A 17,197-nucleotide genomic window follows, 5' to 3' on the forward strand; every position below is an offset into this window, starting at 1 on the left:
GTCCTCTCGTCACACACCCCTTTATTCAATATTTACTCAGCAGCAGTCATTTAGCGTTTTACATACTGCCTCTGGAGGTTGTGACTTATTCTGCTGCTTTAACCACGTATGTCCAATAAGTCTGCATTTTCTTTGTATTCTAAAGTTATATTTTAAAATCAATTTTAATGTATTTAATCGGAGTCAAATTACGTTTCGAAACTATGGAATAAATTCTATGCCTAATTTTGACCGCAAAACACAAGTAAACGAGTAAACGTACATATTTCAGCTTTATTGGGCTTTTCTCTGGTATATTTTGAAGATTTTTATATGGGTACCTCACGGCACTTACCCCAGTGCACTTACGTGGTGCGTTGATGGACCGTAGGTCATTTCACTGCTTGGGTTGGCAGCTGAATTGGCCATCGTGCTGCTTAAACACCACGAAGGAGTCCGCGTTTTTATGAGGAAACTGCAAGAACTGTGCAGAATCCTAACCGAGAGGTGTGTAAATATAAAGTGTAAAACACAGAGAAACGGCACTTTGCGCCATCGTCGCAGGTAAGAGGAAGTAATTCTCTTCGGTCTCTTCACTTCTGGCATTTCTGTATGCGAGACTGTTGTGTCGAACTGGGCCATCGTTTTCCCTTATAACTTTAAAAAGTATACAATACAAATACGTATAGAATATTTCATCGTGCTCTTTGGGACATTCCGTTTGTGAGATAACGTCACCTATAAATACAGTACGCAGGTACTCCACATATGGCAGATTCAAGCAGAGTTTGTAAAGATTCACTGAACTAACTAAAAATCATGTTAAAAGTGTTTATGGACACAATGAGGAACATTAATACTTCTATAGCTACTAGCAAAATAGCTTTTTGTCCAGGTTCAGTTCATACTGATATGCACATTTTGTAATTATAATATTTAAGTAAACCTGTCTACACAAATATATACAATGATAAGGGTGTCAGTAAATGTATTCTGACTGTAACAAAAGGTTGAACTGCTGCAGATGCAGAAGGTCAATGAGGACTGCGGCATGGACGATGATATGGTGGATGGAGACCTGGGCTTTGGGATGGAGACCAGGATCCCTCCCAGTCCCATCAGGAGGAAAACACAGAGCTTTCTGGGTTTCACAGACAGTGTGGCGAGCAGAGCTGAGCGATTCAGGCACAACAGCCAGACGTCAGAGGCATTGTGGTTTCCTGGACCGAAGACCACAGAGACACAGTGCAGAGCCCAGTGGAGGCTTTCACAATCAGGTAGTTACTTACTCAATGCAGGCATTTATGAAAGCACACATAATGTTCTTAATGTAGATTTAATGGTGAAAATTAGACACATACTGTATGTGTCCATGTGTGCTTGACCTTTACCACAGGTCGAGCAGAGCCACTCACCTGACATGTATGTGAGGAGTGTTTGATTGATGCCTGATGCCGTTTCTACTCTGAATTTGTCTCAGCTAAATGCTTCTGGTTTTAGTTTTCAGGCTTTATATATTGGATATCATTACAGTTCATACTTGGTGGATCTTAGCTCTCTTAGATGTTCCAAAGTGAAGCCTAACATTTAAATTGGACCTTTAATTTGCTACAAGAGCACTTCAGCTAACCCTGCCCCACCTGGAATTATTAGGGTGTTCTTGCACGACAAAGAGGTGAGGCCAGTTGTATATGGTTAATGGCCCTCCTACACAGCTTTACAGGAACTGAGGATTTGACCCTGCTGCTGCATTCGCTACCCAAGTTATAAAGCACTGGATCTTTCTAAGTACCGGTAATGCAGGTGTTCGCCCCACTGATGGAAAGATTAATGATCAGAGCTCGACTAGGACCCTGGCACGGATCCCCTTTATTTTTTTACACAACCCATTGATGATCTTAGAGCCCTCTTCCTTTAGTCCCTGTCAGTTCTGTAATGCTTGTGACAAAGCAGCTGGGTCAACTATGGGCACTATTTCCTGACACCAGCCAGAACACCAGTACTGACCTAAAACACACTGGAGCGCTGATACTGTGGAGACAAGGCTGGTTCTTAATGGGCAATAGGGAGGTGATTGTAGCAGCACCTCTCAAAGGGTTGATCCAGAACAGCAGCTACCATTATAACTCTAAATCGGGTCTGGTCGGCTGTCTGTTTTCTGTAATGAATGGATTTTATGATCCAACAGACTCCCTGGTTGAGCTGTCAAAAGAGGAGATGAGAGCCAGACTACAGGAAGCAAGTGAGGTAGAGATAGTGAAGACAAAACCAGCCGATATTTGCCCACTGGTCTCCTGGCAGGCACTTTAACTGATGGTTGTATTCTGTTACCAAGGTGATTGATGTGTTGCTATCTGAGCTTGAAGTGGCACACCGTTACCTCGAAGGCAAATATGAAGCTTTGAAGATCCTACAAGGGAAGGTACACTCGCACTTCGCACCCACCACTCCTTAGTTTTAAATCACAGAGGCAATGAAGGCAGCATTCAATTAAAAAAAACACATACCGTATTCAATTCAATTCATTCTTTTTTTCATTTATTCAGCATCTGTTACAATCCAAATTGTGTCTAGGCATTTTATAGAATCCCAGGGACTGACCCCCAGCAAGCACCAGTGACAAGGAAAAACCCTTTAACAGGGAGAAAACTTGAGCAGGACCAGGGTCATATGGGGGGACCCTCCTGCTGATGGCTGGCTGGGCAGAGAAGGAGGAGAGGGGAGGACAGAGAGAAAAGACTTAAAATATGCCAATACAATCATTTAATGAGCAATCAATACTATTGAGTGGGTCAGTGGGGTCAGAGGTTGGCAGGTCACTACTCAGCCTTGAGATCTGTGATGCCTGTAGATGACATTCCACTTGTCTTTTACTGATGTGATGATTGATATGATGATTAATTATCTCTATAGACTTTTGTTCCTGCATCTCAAATACAAAATGTCAAAAACTGTGTTAAACCTCGAGAGTCAAACCTTTTCAGGAGAAATTAAAATGTAACAAAGCAAACCTGTAACCTGTGTTTTTTTCCTCTCAGGCCATTCTTGATAAAGCTACAAGTCACACAAAAAATCTGCTGCAAAAAACCGAGGAGAGGGCCAAAGTTCTGGAGAAGGTACAGTGTTCTTCTGCTGGCTGGATCTTCAGTCTTAACAGACAATACATATCCTTAAGATCTGGAGATGTGTCTCACCAGTAACATATGGCCATATGATATTTTTACATACAAATACAAACACACACACTTGTAGAATTGACACCAGTTGTTTAAATAATAATGATAATTAAACATTAATTCTAGAAAATTACATAAAATACACATAACCTTTCCTCTTCACTGTCTGACAACTATCTTCTCCTGTGTGAACTCAGCATTAACAAAATTATTTCTATTTGCAAATGTCAGAATAATGGCAAAAAGAGTTTATTTTACTTGGTTTGGATCTTTTTTATGGCTTCCTTCAAAGTCAGAGCTTGACAGCTGACACCTGGGTCAGATGTTTTGTGTCCTCTGATAGCAGTCTGCTAGATTTTGGGTCTATTCATGATTCCAACTATTAGGATGTTCTTCTCAGGCTTCCTCTTTATGACCCAACAGGTAAAGTTTAGCTTCCTCAGAGGTCAGGACTGGTGTGTAGAGGTCAGTCTTTGTCCCTGTGGTGTATTTGGAGACTGAAATGTGGCTTGTTGATGCTGCTGGTACAGGACTGGTTTCACTGTGGATAATTACACCGTCTCACCGGCCTCAGCACCCATCTTCACATGGAACTTTTGCTGTTGTTGTGGACACAAAAGGAAATTGTGTGCTTGAGGTGTGCGAGCTGCAATATATATTCTTCTATGTGTCTGGAGCTATTATCCACACATTCTAGCATTTGTGGTGATGGAAGGTTTTGTTTGCCATGTCCATTTTATGCAATGTTGGGTTGCTTGTGACATCTTATTCTTATCTTATCTAGCATTTAGACTGTAGAAAAAAAGTTTAGTTATGGTAATCCAAAATGTCTGGCCTAAAACCGTAAAAGTTTAGTTTGATTTGGTGTCAGAAAATGAGGACAAAATAGCTTATGTGTCATTCCTTCACTGATTGTTTAGTTCCAATTTCAGGCTTCATATTATCTGCAGCCACTTATATTATTTTACACACCAACAAATGCATGCAGTGGTTCCAACGATAATGTATAACATTGCAACATACTGCAACACATGTAAACTCTTTTTCAGCTGTATCTAAACAGGCCGATATATACACTGTGATATATGACTCTTATGTTAACATACAGTAAACCTGGGTTGTCTTGCTGTTAGTCCAGTATAAGCAGCAATCAAGCAGCAGATTGTTGCTTTTTTGAACATAAAAAGTGCAATAAACACAATGTCCAGTTTTACCTGTTTGACTGGTAACTGTTTCAACTCTAGATGAGAGGTCATTCAGTATTTCTAAGGGGTTAATTTATTAATCGTTATTAGTGCAAATGATCAAAGAATCATAAATCCCTGTAAATCCTACTGTTGCAGGAAGTGAACAGTTTGCAGTGGGAGCTCAGCTTTAATCAGATGCAAATGAAGAAGTCTGTGCAGACCCTGGAGCAGAAATACCAGAGGTTAGCATGAGCGCACCTGCAGCTCCTCCTGTCCAATCACTGACGTGAACCAGATGGGACCTGCACCACAACGCAACCCCCCAGACAAGTATCTGTTAAAGCAACGTTGCCAACACTGCCACCTTGTGTTTGCGATGGTAATTGAGACATTATCAGTCAGATCTGGATTCCATCCCTCCCTGAGCGCATGCTGTGATCAGGGCAGCATAAAACATACAAGGAAACTTAAAATGTCTCATGTCCCCTTTTAGAAACAACTTAAAAACTCTAAATGTCTGATGTGAAAAAAGTTAACCTCCAACGTATGTGTGTGCGTGTATGTGTATTTTTGTTTTTTCTTTGCAATCAGAGTGTTGTGTGAGAACAAGATTCTGATTGAAACCCTGGAGAAAAGAGAGATCGAGATCCAGCAGCTACGGACACAGAATTCGGGTAAACTGTCTCATCGCTCGTTCATTTGTCTTTACGCCAATACTGAGAGTTCTGTGCTCATGTGTGTGTTCACAGCTCTAAATCAGCAGTGCTCTGAGCTGATTTCCATACTGGATGTGAAGGAGCAGAGAATTTACCTGGAAACGAAGCCTAAATACAGTCAGAGCAGAGATGCCAGCGTTCTGGAGGTGAGGGCACACTTTTGTGTGTTTGGAACTGTAGTTTTGTAGTTACTGTGCTGGCGAGATCACCGTAAGTCCAACCTTTGCAGCTGGCAGTGTTGGGTGCCTGTCGGTGTCCTGGTGTGGCTGAAGCTTGCCCCTGCAGCCGGACAGCTGCAGCCACAAGGAAGCAGCTCCTTCAGCTTCAACATGAGGTCAACCATATCACAGTCTCTAGCACTTAGCTTAATATTTTCATCTTCCCTTCTCTCAAACCATCGTTTTTCAGATGGAACTTTCCATATTTAAAGATGTGGGTGCATGTATAATGCATGTTCAGTAATATGAATAATATAACGTATGTTCACACTTCAGTTAGAGCATACAGACAGAATGACACAGACACACACAGACTTTAATGTGTGGTTTTCCAGTTGGATGCTCAGTCTTCAAGGAGAGAGGAGGCGGTTATGGTCGCAGATGCTTTTCGCATTGCCTTTGAGCAGCAGCTCAGGAAACGAAGTGAGCACTTCCTGCTGCTGGCTGAGGCCAACATTCTGAAATCCCACCGGGAAAAGTCTGAAGGCAAGTCACTGCAGCAGTACAAGACCCGCTAATGACATTTGTAATAACAAAAAACAATACAAATTTTAGTATAAAATTTATATTTTCTCTTATATTTGTTAACATTATAAAATTATACCTAGCTCTGGAAACATAAGAATGCTGTCTTTCCCTTCAGGTGTTAACAGGAGTCCTCTGGTCAGCGTTAGTGATAGACTAAAAGGATTGTTGCCGTCGGGTTTGGAGGTGAAGATGCCCGATGATCTTCTAGAGGCACTGTACAGGCTGCTGGATCTGGTGAGTGTTTATCTCTGTCTGTCTGTCTCTACTGCTGTTAATGTATTTACACACACACACACACATACATACACACACACTCTTGTTTCCACACCAATGGCTGACCCAACACATGAAAGGATAAAAAATAAAATAAATGAAGGTGCTGATATAAAGGCAGATAACAGAAAGAACTAAATTCTGTCCATCTGCTTTTTTTCTGTTCTTTCTTTTCAGTAAATGCTCAAAGCTTATTCAGATCCTACTTTGTTTGGCTCACTGTCCTCACCTTCTGCTTTTTCTGCTGCTTTTATCTTAACATTAGCACTCTCTGTCTTAGCATCATTCTTTTTCGCCTCTCCGTCTGTGATTTTATTTTGTCCAGTGGGTTTATTTTGTTGCAGGTTTGAACACAGTTTTCTAGTTTTTGCTTTATTTGCACCTTTTAAATTGCAGTATGGATTAGAAATAGCTTTGTTTTGTATCTACTTTACTCACCAGTAATCAGAAAGTCACCGTGTTTAATGGATTACCGTATTTTCACGACCATAAGGTGCACTGTAATAAAAGGCACAGTCTCAGTTACAGGTGCTATATCTGTATTTAACACATAAATAAGGCGCACCGTATTATTAGGCGCATGCTAAAACATACAGTAAAAAATGACAACGGAAGTAAAACTGAGTTTTGACACATTTATTGAACAAAATATTCATTCTTCCACCACAAAACCATCAAAGTTTTCTTCTTCTGTATCTGAATTAAACAGCTGCGCTATTTCAGTGTCCAACATCCCGAATTCCTCTTCTTCATCATCTGAATCAGACTCACCAACCGGTTCCACTTCAGCGTTGATGCCGGCTTTTGTGAAAGCTCTTACAATACATGAAGACGGTATCATAGCCCATGCGTCTACAATCCACCCGCATATGGTGGCATAACTTGCCCACCGCTGCCTCATAGTCTTTGTGAAGGAGTGTTTGCCTTCTGTCATCCAGCGCTCCCACGCAGCGCGCAACTTGACTTTAAAAGCCCGGTTCACACCAATGTCCAGCAGTTGGAGTTCTTTTGTGAGTACTCCCGGGATGATGGCGAGCTCTGAATTCACCTGCTTACTGTGTTGTTTGACGCTGTCTGTGAGGTGGGCGCGCATGGAATCACATAGAAGCAGGGATAGTGAAGTGTGAAAAAAGCCACCCGGCCTCCACTTCCCTCAGCCACTCTTTCATTTTTCTTCATCCATCCAGCCCTTTTGATTTGCCTTGACCACAACTCCGGCAGGAAACGCTTCTTTCGGCAACATCTTTCTCTTGAAAATCACCATTGGTGGCAATTTCTGTCCGTTTCCATGGCAGCCGAGAACCATGGCGAATGACAACTTCTCGTGCCCCGTTGTACATATCGCCACCGTGCTGGTCTTTTTTTTCTCCACTGTGTGGGTCAAAGGGATGTCAAAAGTCAGAGGGATCTCATCCATGTTGGTGATGTGGCTGGGCGCGGTCGCGGCAGTAGGTGCGGAAGATGGCCACCCTCTCCTGGTAATCCGCGGGCAGCCGCTGCGCAACAGTTGTCCTTGCGTGCATGGAGAGATGCCACCTCCTCATAAAGCGAAAAAAACACCAAGACGGACCTCCTTGGAAGTGCTCAATGTCCATTTCTTTAGCAATCGCTTTGGCCTTTTGTCGAATGGTGAAAGTAGAGACGCCCCTTCCAGTTGTTCGCTGTTCCACAACCAACTGTTCCACTCGGTCTTCCAGTTTGGGCCACCTTGCTTTGTTCCCGCGGAAACTCAGCTTCGTCTTCCTCACTTGGCGCAGTTCACTTTCTTGTATTCTCCACTTTCTGACCATGGACTCATTTACATTAAAATGTCTTGCAGCTGCTCGATTACCATTTTCAGCCGCATTTTCGATGGCCTGCATTTTAAAGTAAGCCTCATACGCGTGTTGCTTGACCGGTGCCATTTTGGGGGGTCCTTACGCATAGGTGTGCCGCTAATCGATATACAGTGCCTTGCGAAAGTATTCGGCCCCCTTGAACCTTGCAACCTTTCGCCACATTTCAGGCTTCAAACATAAAGATATCAAATTTAAATTTTTTGTCAAGAAACAACAAGTGGGACACAATTGTGAAGTGGAATGAAATTTATTGAATAATTTAAACTTTTTTAACAAATAAAAAACTGAAAAGTGGGGCATGCAATATTATTCGGCCCCTTTACTTTCAGTGCAGCAAACTCACTCCAGAAGTTCAGTGAGGATCTCTGAATGATCCAGTGTTGTCCTAAATGACTGATGATGATAAATAGAATCCACCTGCTGTGTGATAGTCTCAGGCTTCTGTTTAAAGCGCAGAGAGCATCATGAAGACCAAGGAACACACCAGGCAGGTCCGAGATACTGTTGTGGAGAAGTTTAAAGCCGGATTTGGATACAAAAAGATTTCCCAAGCTTTAAACATCTCAAGGAGCACTGTGCAAGCAATCATATTGAAATGGAAGGAGTATCAGACCACTGCAAATCTACCAAGACCCGGCCGTCCCTCCAAACTTTCATCTCGAACAAGGAGAAAACTGATCAGAGATGCAGCCAAGAGGCCCATGATCACTTTGGATGAACTGCAGAGATCTACAGCTGAGGTGGGAGAGTCTGTCCATAGGACAACAATCAGTCGTACACTGCACAAATCTGGCCTTTATGGAAGAGTGGCAAGAAGAAAGCCATTTCTCAAAGATATCCATAAAAAATCTCGTTTAAAGTTTGCCACACGCCACCTGGGAGACACACCAAACATGTGGAAGAAGGTGCTCTGGTCAGATGAAACCGAAATCGAGCTTTTTGGCCACAATGCAAAACGATATGTTTGGCGTAAAAGCAACACAGCTCATCACCCTGAACACACCATCCCCACTGTCAAACATGGTGGTGGCAGCATCATGGTTTGGGCCTGCTTTTCTTCAGCAGGGACAGGGAAGATGGTTAAGATTGATGGGAAGATGGATGGAGCCAAATACAGGACCATTCTGGAAGAAAACCTGTTGGAGTCTGCACAAGACCTGAGACTGGGACGGAGATTTATCTTCCAACAGGACAATGATCCAAAACATAAAGCCAAATCTACAATGGAATGGTTCACAAATAAACGTATCCAGGTGTTAGAATGGCCAAGTCAAAGTCCAGACCTGAATCCAATCGAGAATCTGTGGAAAGAGCTGAAGACTGCTGTTCACAAACGCTCTCCATCCAACCTCACTGAGCTCGAGCTGTTTTGCAAGGAAGAATGGGCAAGAATTTCAGTCTCTCGATGTGCAAAACTGATAGAAACATACCCCATGCGACTTGCAGCTGTAATTGGAGCAAAAGGTGGCGCTACAAAGTATTAACGCAAGGGGGCCGAATAATATTGCACGCCCCACTTTTCAGTTTTTTATTTGTTAAAAAAGTTTAAATTATTCAATAAATTTCGTTCCACTTCACAATTGTGTCCCACTTGTTGTTGTTTCTTGACAAAAAATTTAAATTTGATATCTTTATGTTTGAAGCCTGAAATGTGGCGAAAGGTTGCAAGGTTCAAGGGGGCCGAATACTTTCGCAAGGCACTGTATGTATATATGGTTAACTGATTCAAATGAATTCAAAGCAGTATTCTGCTTCACAGTCAAGAGTGTTTCTGAATGTTTTACAGAAACTAAGTGCCATTAGTTTCATGCCAACACAGCAGAAAATATTTTGAAAACTCAAAATGACCCTTTTTGTTTTAAATAAAATAACTGGCTCACGTAAAGTATTGAGCCAAGATTTGACCTTTTCTCAATATTTACTGATTAGTGTTTCCATCATTTTTACAGCTAAATGACAAAGAGGTGGCCCTGGCCCACCAGAAGAAGGTCAGTCTGATGTTGGCTCACAGTGCTGATGAGCTGCAGAGGAAGCTACATGTCGATTCACATTTCCTGTCAACTGACCCATTCCTGGACAACACCCTGCCAGATCAGAACCAGCAGTCATCTAATCTCTCAGAGAACCTGGAACCATCAGATCTGTTGGAGAACCGGCAACCATCAAATCTATCAGAAAACCAGAAACAGAGACTATCAAATTTGCAGAAGAACCAGCATGGATCAAATCTGTCAGTGAACCAGCACCTAGCACATTTACCAGAGAACCAGCAACCATCAGATCAGTCAGAGAATGTGCGACCATCAGATCTGTCAGACACCCCGCAACCAACAAGTCTTACAGAGAACCACCAACGATCAAATCTGTCAGAGAACCAGCAACCATCAGATCACCCACAGAACCACCAATCATCAAATCTGTCAGAGAACCAGCACCTAGCCCATTTACCAGAGAACCAGCAACCATCAGATCAGTCAGATAACCAGCAACCATCAAATCTGTCAGAGAACCAGAAACCATCAAATCAGCCAGAGACCCAGCAACCATCAAATCTGTCAGAGAACCAGCAACCATCAGATCACCCAGATAACCACCAATCATCAAATCTGTCAGAGAACCAGTACCTAGCACATTTACCAGAGAACCAGCAACCATCAAATCTGTCAGAGAACCAGCAACCATCAGATAACCCAGAGAACCAGCAACCATCAGATAACCCAGAGAACCAGCAACCATCAAATCTGTCAGAATATCAGCAAGCATCAGATCAACCAGAGAACCACCAACCACCGACACCTCCAGAGAAACAGCAACCATCAAATAAACCAGAGCACCAGCAACCATCAAATCTTGTGGATAATCAGAAACCATCAAATCTGCCAGAGAACCAGCAACCATCAAATCTTCCAGATAATCAGAAACCATCAAATCTGCCAGAAAACCAGCAACTATCAAATCAACCAGAGAACAAGCAACCATCAGATTTACCAGAGAACCAGCACCCGTCAAATATTCCAGAGAACCAGCAACCATAAAATCTGTCAGAGAACTAACAACCATCAACTATTCCAGAGAACCAGCAACCATCAGATCTTCCAGAGAACCAGCAACCATCAAATCTGCCAGAGAACCACCAACCTTCAAATCTGTCAGAGAAACAGCAACCATCAAATCAACCAGAGAACCAGCACCTAGCACATTTACCAGAGAACCAGCAACCATCAGAACAGTCAGAGAACCAGCAACCATCAGAACAGTCAGAGAACCGGCAACCATCAGATCAGTCAGAGAACGTGTGACCATCTGATCTGTCAGACACCCCACAACCAACAAGTCTTTCAGAGAACCATCAACCATCAAATTTGTCAGAGAACCAGCAAGCGTCAGATCACCCACAGAACCACCAATCATCAAATCTGTCAGAGAACCAGCACCTAGCCCATTTACCAGAGAACCAGCAACCATCAGATCTAGCAGAGAACCAGCAAACATTAGATCAACCAGGGAACCAGCAACCATCAAATCCTCGGGTGAACCAGCAACCATTAGATCTACCAGGGAACCAGCAACCATCAGATCTACCAGAAAACCAGGAACCATCAAATCTGCCAGAGAACCAGCAACCATCAAATATTCCAGAGAACCAGCAACCATCAAATCTGTCAGTTTACCAGCAACCATCAGATCAACCAGAGAACCGCCAACCATCAAATCTGTCAGAGAAACAGCAACCATCGAATTTTGCAGAGAACCAGAAACCATGAAATCTTCCATAGAACCAGAAACCATCAGATCAACCAGAGAACCACCAACCATCAGATCAAGCAGAGAACCACCAACCATCAAATCTGTCAGAGAAACAGCAACCATCAAATTTTCCAGAGAACCAGCAACCATGAAATCTTCCAGCGAACCAGCAACCATTGAATTTTCCAGAGAACCAGCAACCATCAGATCTACCAGAAAACCAGGAACCATCAAATCTGTCAGAGAACCAGCAACCATCTGATCTGTCTGTGCCCCAGAACCTTCAATAAAAGTTTTAGAGAAGCAGAATTAAAAACTGCAAAATCCTTCTGAGACCCAGAACTAAACATACATCAGCAGATGTCAGATCCACCAAAAACACAGTCCCAGAACCTGAGATCCATCTGAGCTCCAGGACACTGTCCCCAGGAGACATCTGCCAGTGTCAGTGCTTCAGGCAGCTTTCACACATACTGTGTGGACCAAAGACCTGCACCAGATCCTGACCCATCCTATCATTGTCCAACTAGCCTGTGCCTGTGAACAGTCAATCATGTCCAGACGCAGCAGCATGGACAGTTCCATGACGACTCGCAGAGAAGACGTGTGGTTCTTTGTTTTTACTTGACTCCTGAGTTAACAATGGGGACCCAATCAAATCCACCTTCTCCAGCTGGTCATTTCTGTAATTAACACCTCTTGAATATGTTATTATGACTCTTGCAGGGTCCTGGGACCAAAACTTTACTTGGGTCGACCTGAATCAAGGTGTGACCATTTCAATCCATAAACTGTTGGAACCAATTTAGGTTATAATGAGAATAATGAGGAATATTCTCAGGTCACAAAGACGCATTTATTTTTTTATTGGTTTGCAATACGTGTTAAGGGTAAATGTTCCTTTTCTCTGTCGAACAGTTTTCAGATGTTCAGGATTTATGAAATGATTTTTGAATTATTTGGAAACTATTTAAAATAAAAACCAGTCAACCCATTCTGGAAAGTGCTGCCACCAATGCGTGCTGAGCAGGAGAAGCAGACAAGTGTTCTGCCGTGGTCCAGGACACACCTGCCGCTTCTGGCAGCTGTCAATTATGGTCTGTTTTGAGACCTCTTGGTACCTTCTGTCAAAGTAAAGCTGGCCTCAAAGAGGAAAATATCCCTAAAAAGACATCAGTGTTGACAGACTGGGATTTACCTGCGCTACGGCCACCATTTCTAAATCCTTCTGGATTTAGAGGTGGTCCTCCTAGACCCTGGTCTCTGGCTGGCTGCTCCACCCTGTACACCTTCACTAGATCCCTGGATATCAGCTCCTCTGGGCTGAAGTGTGTGTATTTACATCTTTACAAATGTGTATTTTTGTGGTCTAGGCGTGAAATTCCCTCCTAGAATGGAAGAAATGGTACCTTCTGTTACCATCCCATTCATATACATGATGCATCAGATTGGATCATCACATTAAGGGAAAAGGGGCAATAAAAACTGCTCAACCTTACAAGTACCTCACAGGTTCAGGGTCACACACAAGATATATCTTTATTCTTTATTGTCTGAAAACCATTACTGCATGAAAATGACTAATTACACAATAAATTAAACAGACATCTAATTTTAGAACTGTTTTTTTTCTCCTTTTTTTCTATTTGACCAATAATAACAACAATAACCTTGAACATTATAAGGGAAAGCTATTTTATGGCTCAATAACAATAGTGGATAAAATGTAATAGTGATGTGTGGATTTTTAACATTACATTTCACGTTTTTCTCGGGTCTGACTGCAGCAAGCTGAACCTGCTGTTGATGCAGTTGGCCAGTAGACGGCAGTGGTGCTACATTCGTGTCTTTCTTTTTTCCAAAAAAAAGAGAAGCATTTATTAAATATATATATATGTATATATGTATTAATAGAAACGAGGATGATATGCAATGCTCAGTTTAGGTCTACCAACTGAATGAACTCAGTCCCTTCAAACACCTTCAGTTTGTTGAGCTCTTTGTTGTCATGATCCAAACTATATTTAATAGCTCTGCAGCTGCACAGCGACCCAGCTCCGGGTGGGTCATCACTCCGCTTCCTTGCACAGAAAAAGAGGATCATGATGTAGACGAAGGCTAAATTCAGAGCTTTTTGGGCCGCCAGTACCCCCAGGGCGGCTTATTTGGGGCAGCCTGAACCCCCAGGAATTTTATATTTCACACTTTGTAAGCTGTTTACACTTCTTGTGAGCTCTCAACCTCACAGCATTGATTGAAACCTAAGAACTGTATCGCCGGACAGAAACATAAAAAAGAAAGGACACAATTTTAGTATGGCTGTCTGAATGGGAATTGAGGGTGATATCAGGAGTGGAGTCTCGCTCTCTCTCTCTCTCACACGCACACATGCATCCATGGACATAAACCTCTCAATGCACTGCAGAGCTTTGACACATCCATGCTCCAGGGCTGCTGTATTTAGGAGCCATTACTTCTGCCGTGCTGCCATGTAGTTGGTGCATTATGTTTCATGTCAACCATGATTAGTGAGCAGCCTCTGATGTCTATTGAGAAAGCCAGAACTGGCAGTCATTATATGTAGCTACATTGTTGTTCATGTGTGCAGTAATAAAGGAACAATACTGCTGCGCTGCAGCTCTACAGACGTCGGGCTGCACAGCGAGTTACAGCTGGCCTGGTTCCACCTTTTTAGGACAGGACTGCCCTCATGACTGCAGCATTAGAAGATACAGATATGATCTTGTTATTAGTAGTTCTATTGTTCATCTCAACAATAACACTAATAATTATACTGATCTTAATGTTATATCTGTTATTATGTGACATAATGATAATGCAACATTAATAACAAATCAGCAATAATAAAATGATACTGACAATGAAAATAATGTATGACTGGCCTTATGCATGTACAGTCACCTGTTCCAAATGTAAAAAAAAAGCCCCGAATGAACTCCCCCTTGCTTTTTTCCCTTTTTTTCTCGTATTTGCTGAGCCGCTGCACCAGTACAGTAACCCTCCAAACCAGACTGACCTCATTATCTTACACTCTAAATAGAAAGCTCAAAAACACGATGATGTAGGTTAATAATGGCATTCAGCCCCATCTGTACTTGTTTACACACTCCTTAGAAAAGGTCAGTGTATTGACTTAGCTGTGTATGAGGACATGCATAACAAAGCACTGACAAATAATCTGTGTGGCCTTGATGTTCCATTAAATGATCGATTCAGCTGGTTTGGAGGGCATGAAAGTGGAGGCAGTGGGGCAGCTCAGGGACTATGAAAAGGTCAGTATCTGTTAGTTCATTGGCAGAGTGATTAATAAGTCAATATGAGCTTGAGGACAGTCCTCTGAATCAATCAGCTCCACACAGTCCTGACTCTGTCCCCATCGACGTGAGTCACTCTCACCGCCGCAACAGTCCCTCTCTTCATCTCATCGTTTTCACAGTTTTCATCCAAAATTAGTCCACACGTCCCAACATGCAGCTTCTTCCAAGATGCTGCTTCTCTCTGCATTGTTTGGCCTTTTTCTCTGTGTTTATCTGTGCCCATCCAGTGAATTAATGTTTCCTCTCACACATCACTGGACGGCTGCAGCCCTATTCTATCACCTGGATGGTTGAGAGCAAACACACACAAACACACACATGCGTGCATTACTGCTGCCCTGATGCTCTGCTAGTTATTAATTAATGATAGTTAATGTTTAGTGATTCAGATGAGAAAAATAAAGTAATTCCCAAATTAAAGCAGGGGTCGCGGAGGAGCATCCTTGTCACTGTCAGAAGGTCATTTTAGGTTTAAACTAAAGGGGGCACTAGTGGCCTGTTTGAAGGGGCTGGCATGTCATCAGATCTGTGGATTGAAGAGGAGGATGGAGGGATGAAGGGGACGGCCACATGTTTCTCACCTGCTGTCGGAGGATGTTTGAGCAAGGTTCTGACGATTCCCTCCGAGGCAGGTCTGCTCTGAACGCGGAGAAGAATGAAATGATTCCTCCTCCAAGAAGCTGCTGGGTAATGACCTGGAACAACACAGACACATGGGCACACACACTCACGCATGCACGCATACACACACTGCACTTTTGTGTATTTTCAGGATGTAGATTTTCCAGAGGAAAGTGTGCTGTAAGGGTCGACGTTATTTACAGGAAGCATTCGGAATTAGGGAAAAATATCACATAATAGACTATTAATAATGTAAAATCAATATAGCATCATAGCAGCTGTTGCTGCAAATGGATTTTGTTGCTAAATTCAAATATGTATATTTACATTAATACCTGTCGTGGTAATCATATGAAAATTGGAAATTTAAAAAAATCAATGAAGCCAATCAAAGACATTTAGATCAGACTGGCAAACTGGAAAAACTAGTTCTGTGAACCACTAATAAACCAGCAAGATTTCCTCATTAATCCTGATATCTCAGAAAGCAACTGGATTTTCTCTCTGGGTCATTATGGGCTGTATAGTGCAGAAATACTGTTGTGCACCTTTTGGTATTCACATGAGTGTGAATGGAGGTGTGTGTTTAAAGCCCTTGTGTGGTCAAAGATGAGGAGAAAACAAAAGGCGTTTTCCCTTTACTGGAGCGACCAGTGCTGGTTTTAGCTATGACAAAGCTCTCTTTGGTCGCAGAAGCAGAAAAAATGTTTTTATCAGCAAAACTGAACAAGAAATACTTCATCTTTTAGTGAAGAACGTCTCTGAAAATGTGCTATCAAAACTGTAAATTCTCAGAAGTACCGTCTTCTTTCTCTTCACATCCCAGCACATGTGCATTCCTGTTGCCTGGACTTCATTAACTGACTGAAAAATACCGTATATTAAAACATTTGCAATAACAAGTCTTTGCTTCATCATCATTTACCGGTACACGCGTGTGATGAAGAACACCTTCTGTTGGGTCCTTGTGGCTGAGCTGAGGCTCACCTGCAGGTCTGGATCCTCTCAGGGACTCTGGGGCTCAACAGCATCCTTTAAAACATGCTTACAAAGTATGGAGGAATTACTTCATTTAAATGTGTTTATATTATAAATAAATGTCACATTTGAATGTACTGTAATGCAGGATCTACACACACACACACACCACACACACACACACACACACACACACACACCACACACACACACACACACACACATTATTGAGGCTGAGTCTGAAAACCAGACTGGATATAACATGAATGAGCTCTCTCATTGGCTGGACTGGTTATTGATCTTCCAGTACACTCTCCCACCACCACACGCATATGGCTGTGAAAAGGGGCACAGGGGGGCGTGGCTTAATGCCTAACGCTGTCACTGATTTTTCCTTTTGAGGGGATGAATGTTGCTCTCTAACCACAGGGACATCCAGGATTTCTGCAAACACACTGTTAGCATTCAATTATTTACTTTCTGTCTATAATCATTTAGGATTTTTCATGCTTGAATGATTAGATCCATGACTTCCCCTGAAACTAATGAAAATATATCAATTTATTGGAGACAGATTTAAAAATTAAAGAAAAAGAAT

At 42.4% G+C, this 17,197-nt stretch overlaps 1 protein-coding gene across 4 annotated transcripts; it reads left to right on the top strand.

Annotated features, from left to right (window-relative positions):
- The first annotated feature begins 110 nt into the window (after nt 1–110).
- ccdc125 (coiled-coil domain containing 125) lies at nt 111–13,282 on the top strand. Of its 4 annotated transcripts, none has more exons than XM_057032984.1 (12): nt 111–486; nt 1,004–1,256; nt 2,168–2,226; nt 2,315–2,401; nt 3,018–3,095; nt 4,499–4,584; nt 4,934–5,016; nt 5,092–5,204; nt 5,288–5,392; nt 5,612–5,762; nt 5,920–6,038; nt 9,865–13,282. In XM_057032984.1, the coding sequence occupies exons 2-12, from the start codon at nt 1,004–1,006 to the stop codon at nt 10,948–10,950; spliced, it is 2,220 nt and encodes a 739-aa protein (XP_056888964.1). In that variant the 5' UTR covers nt 111–486; the 3' UTR covers nt 10,951–13,282. The 4 variants fall into 4 exon arrangements, with proteins under 4 accessions (XP_056888964.1, XP_056888963.1, XP_056888966.1 ...); XM_057032983.1 differs by having other exon boundaries at nt 112–543; nt 989–1,256; XM_057032982.1 differs by having other exon boundaries at nt 114–543.
- The last annotated feature ends 3,915 nt before the right edge of the window (nt 13,283–17,197 follow it).

The sequence above is a fragment of the Takifugu flavidus genome, chromosome 5 (assembly GCF_003711565.1).
Source record: "Takifugu flavidus isolate HTHZ2018 chromosome 5, ASM371156v2, whole genome shotgun sequence".
Lineage (NCBI taxonomy): Eukaryota > Metazoa > Chordata > Actinopteri > Tetraodontiformes > Tetraodontidae > Takifugu > Takifugu flavidus.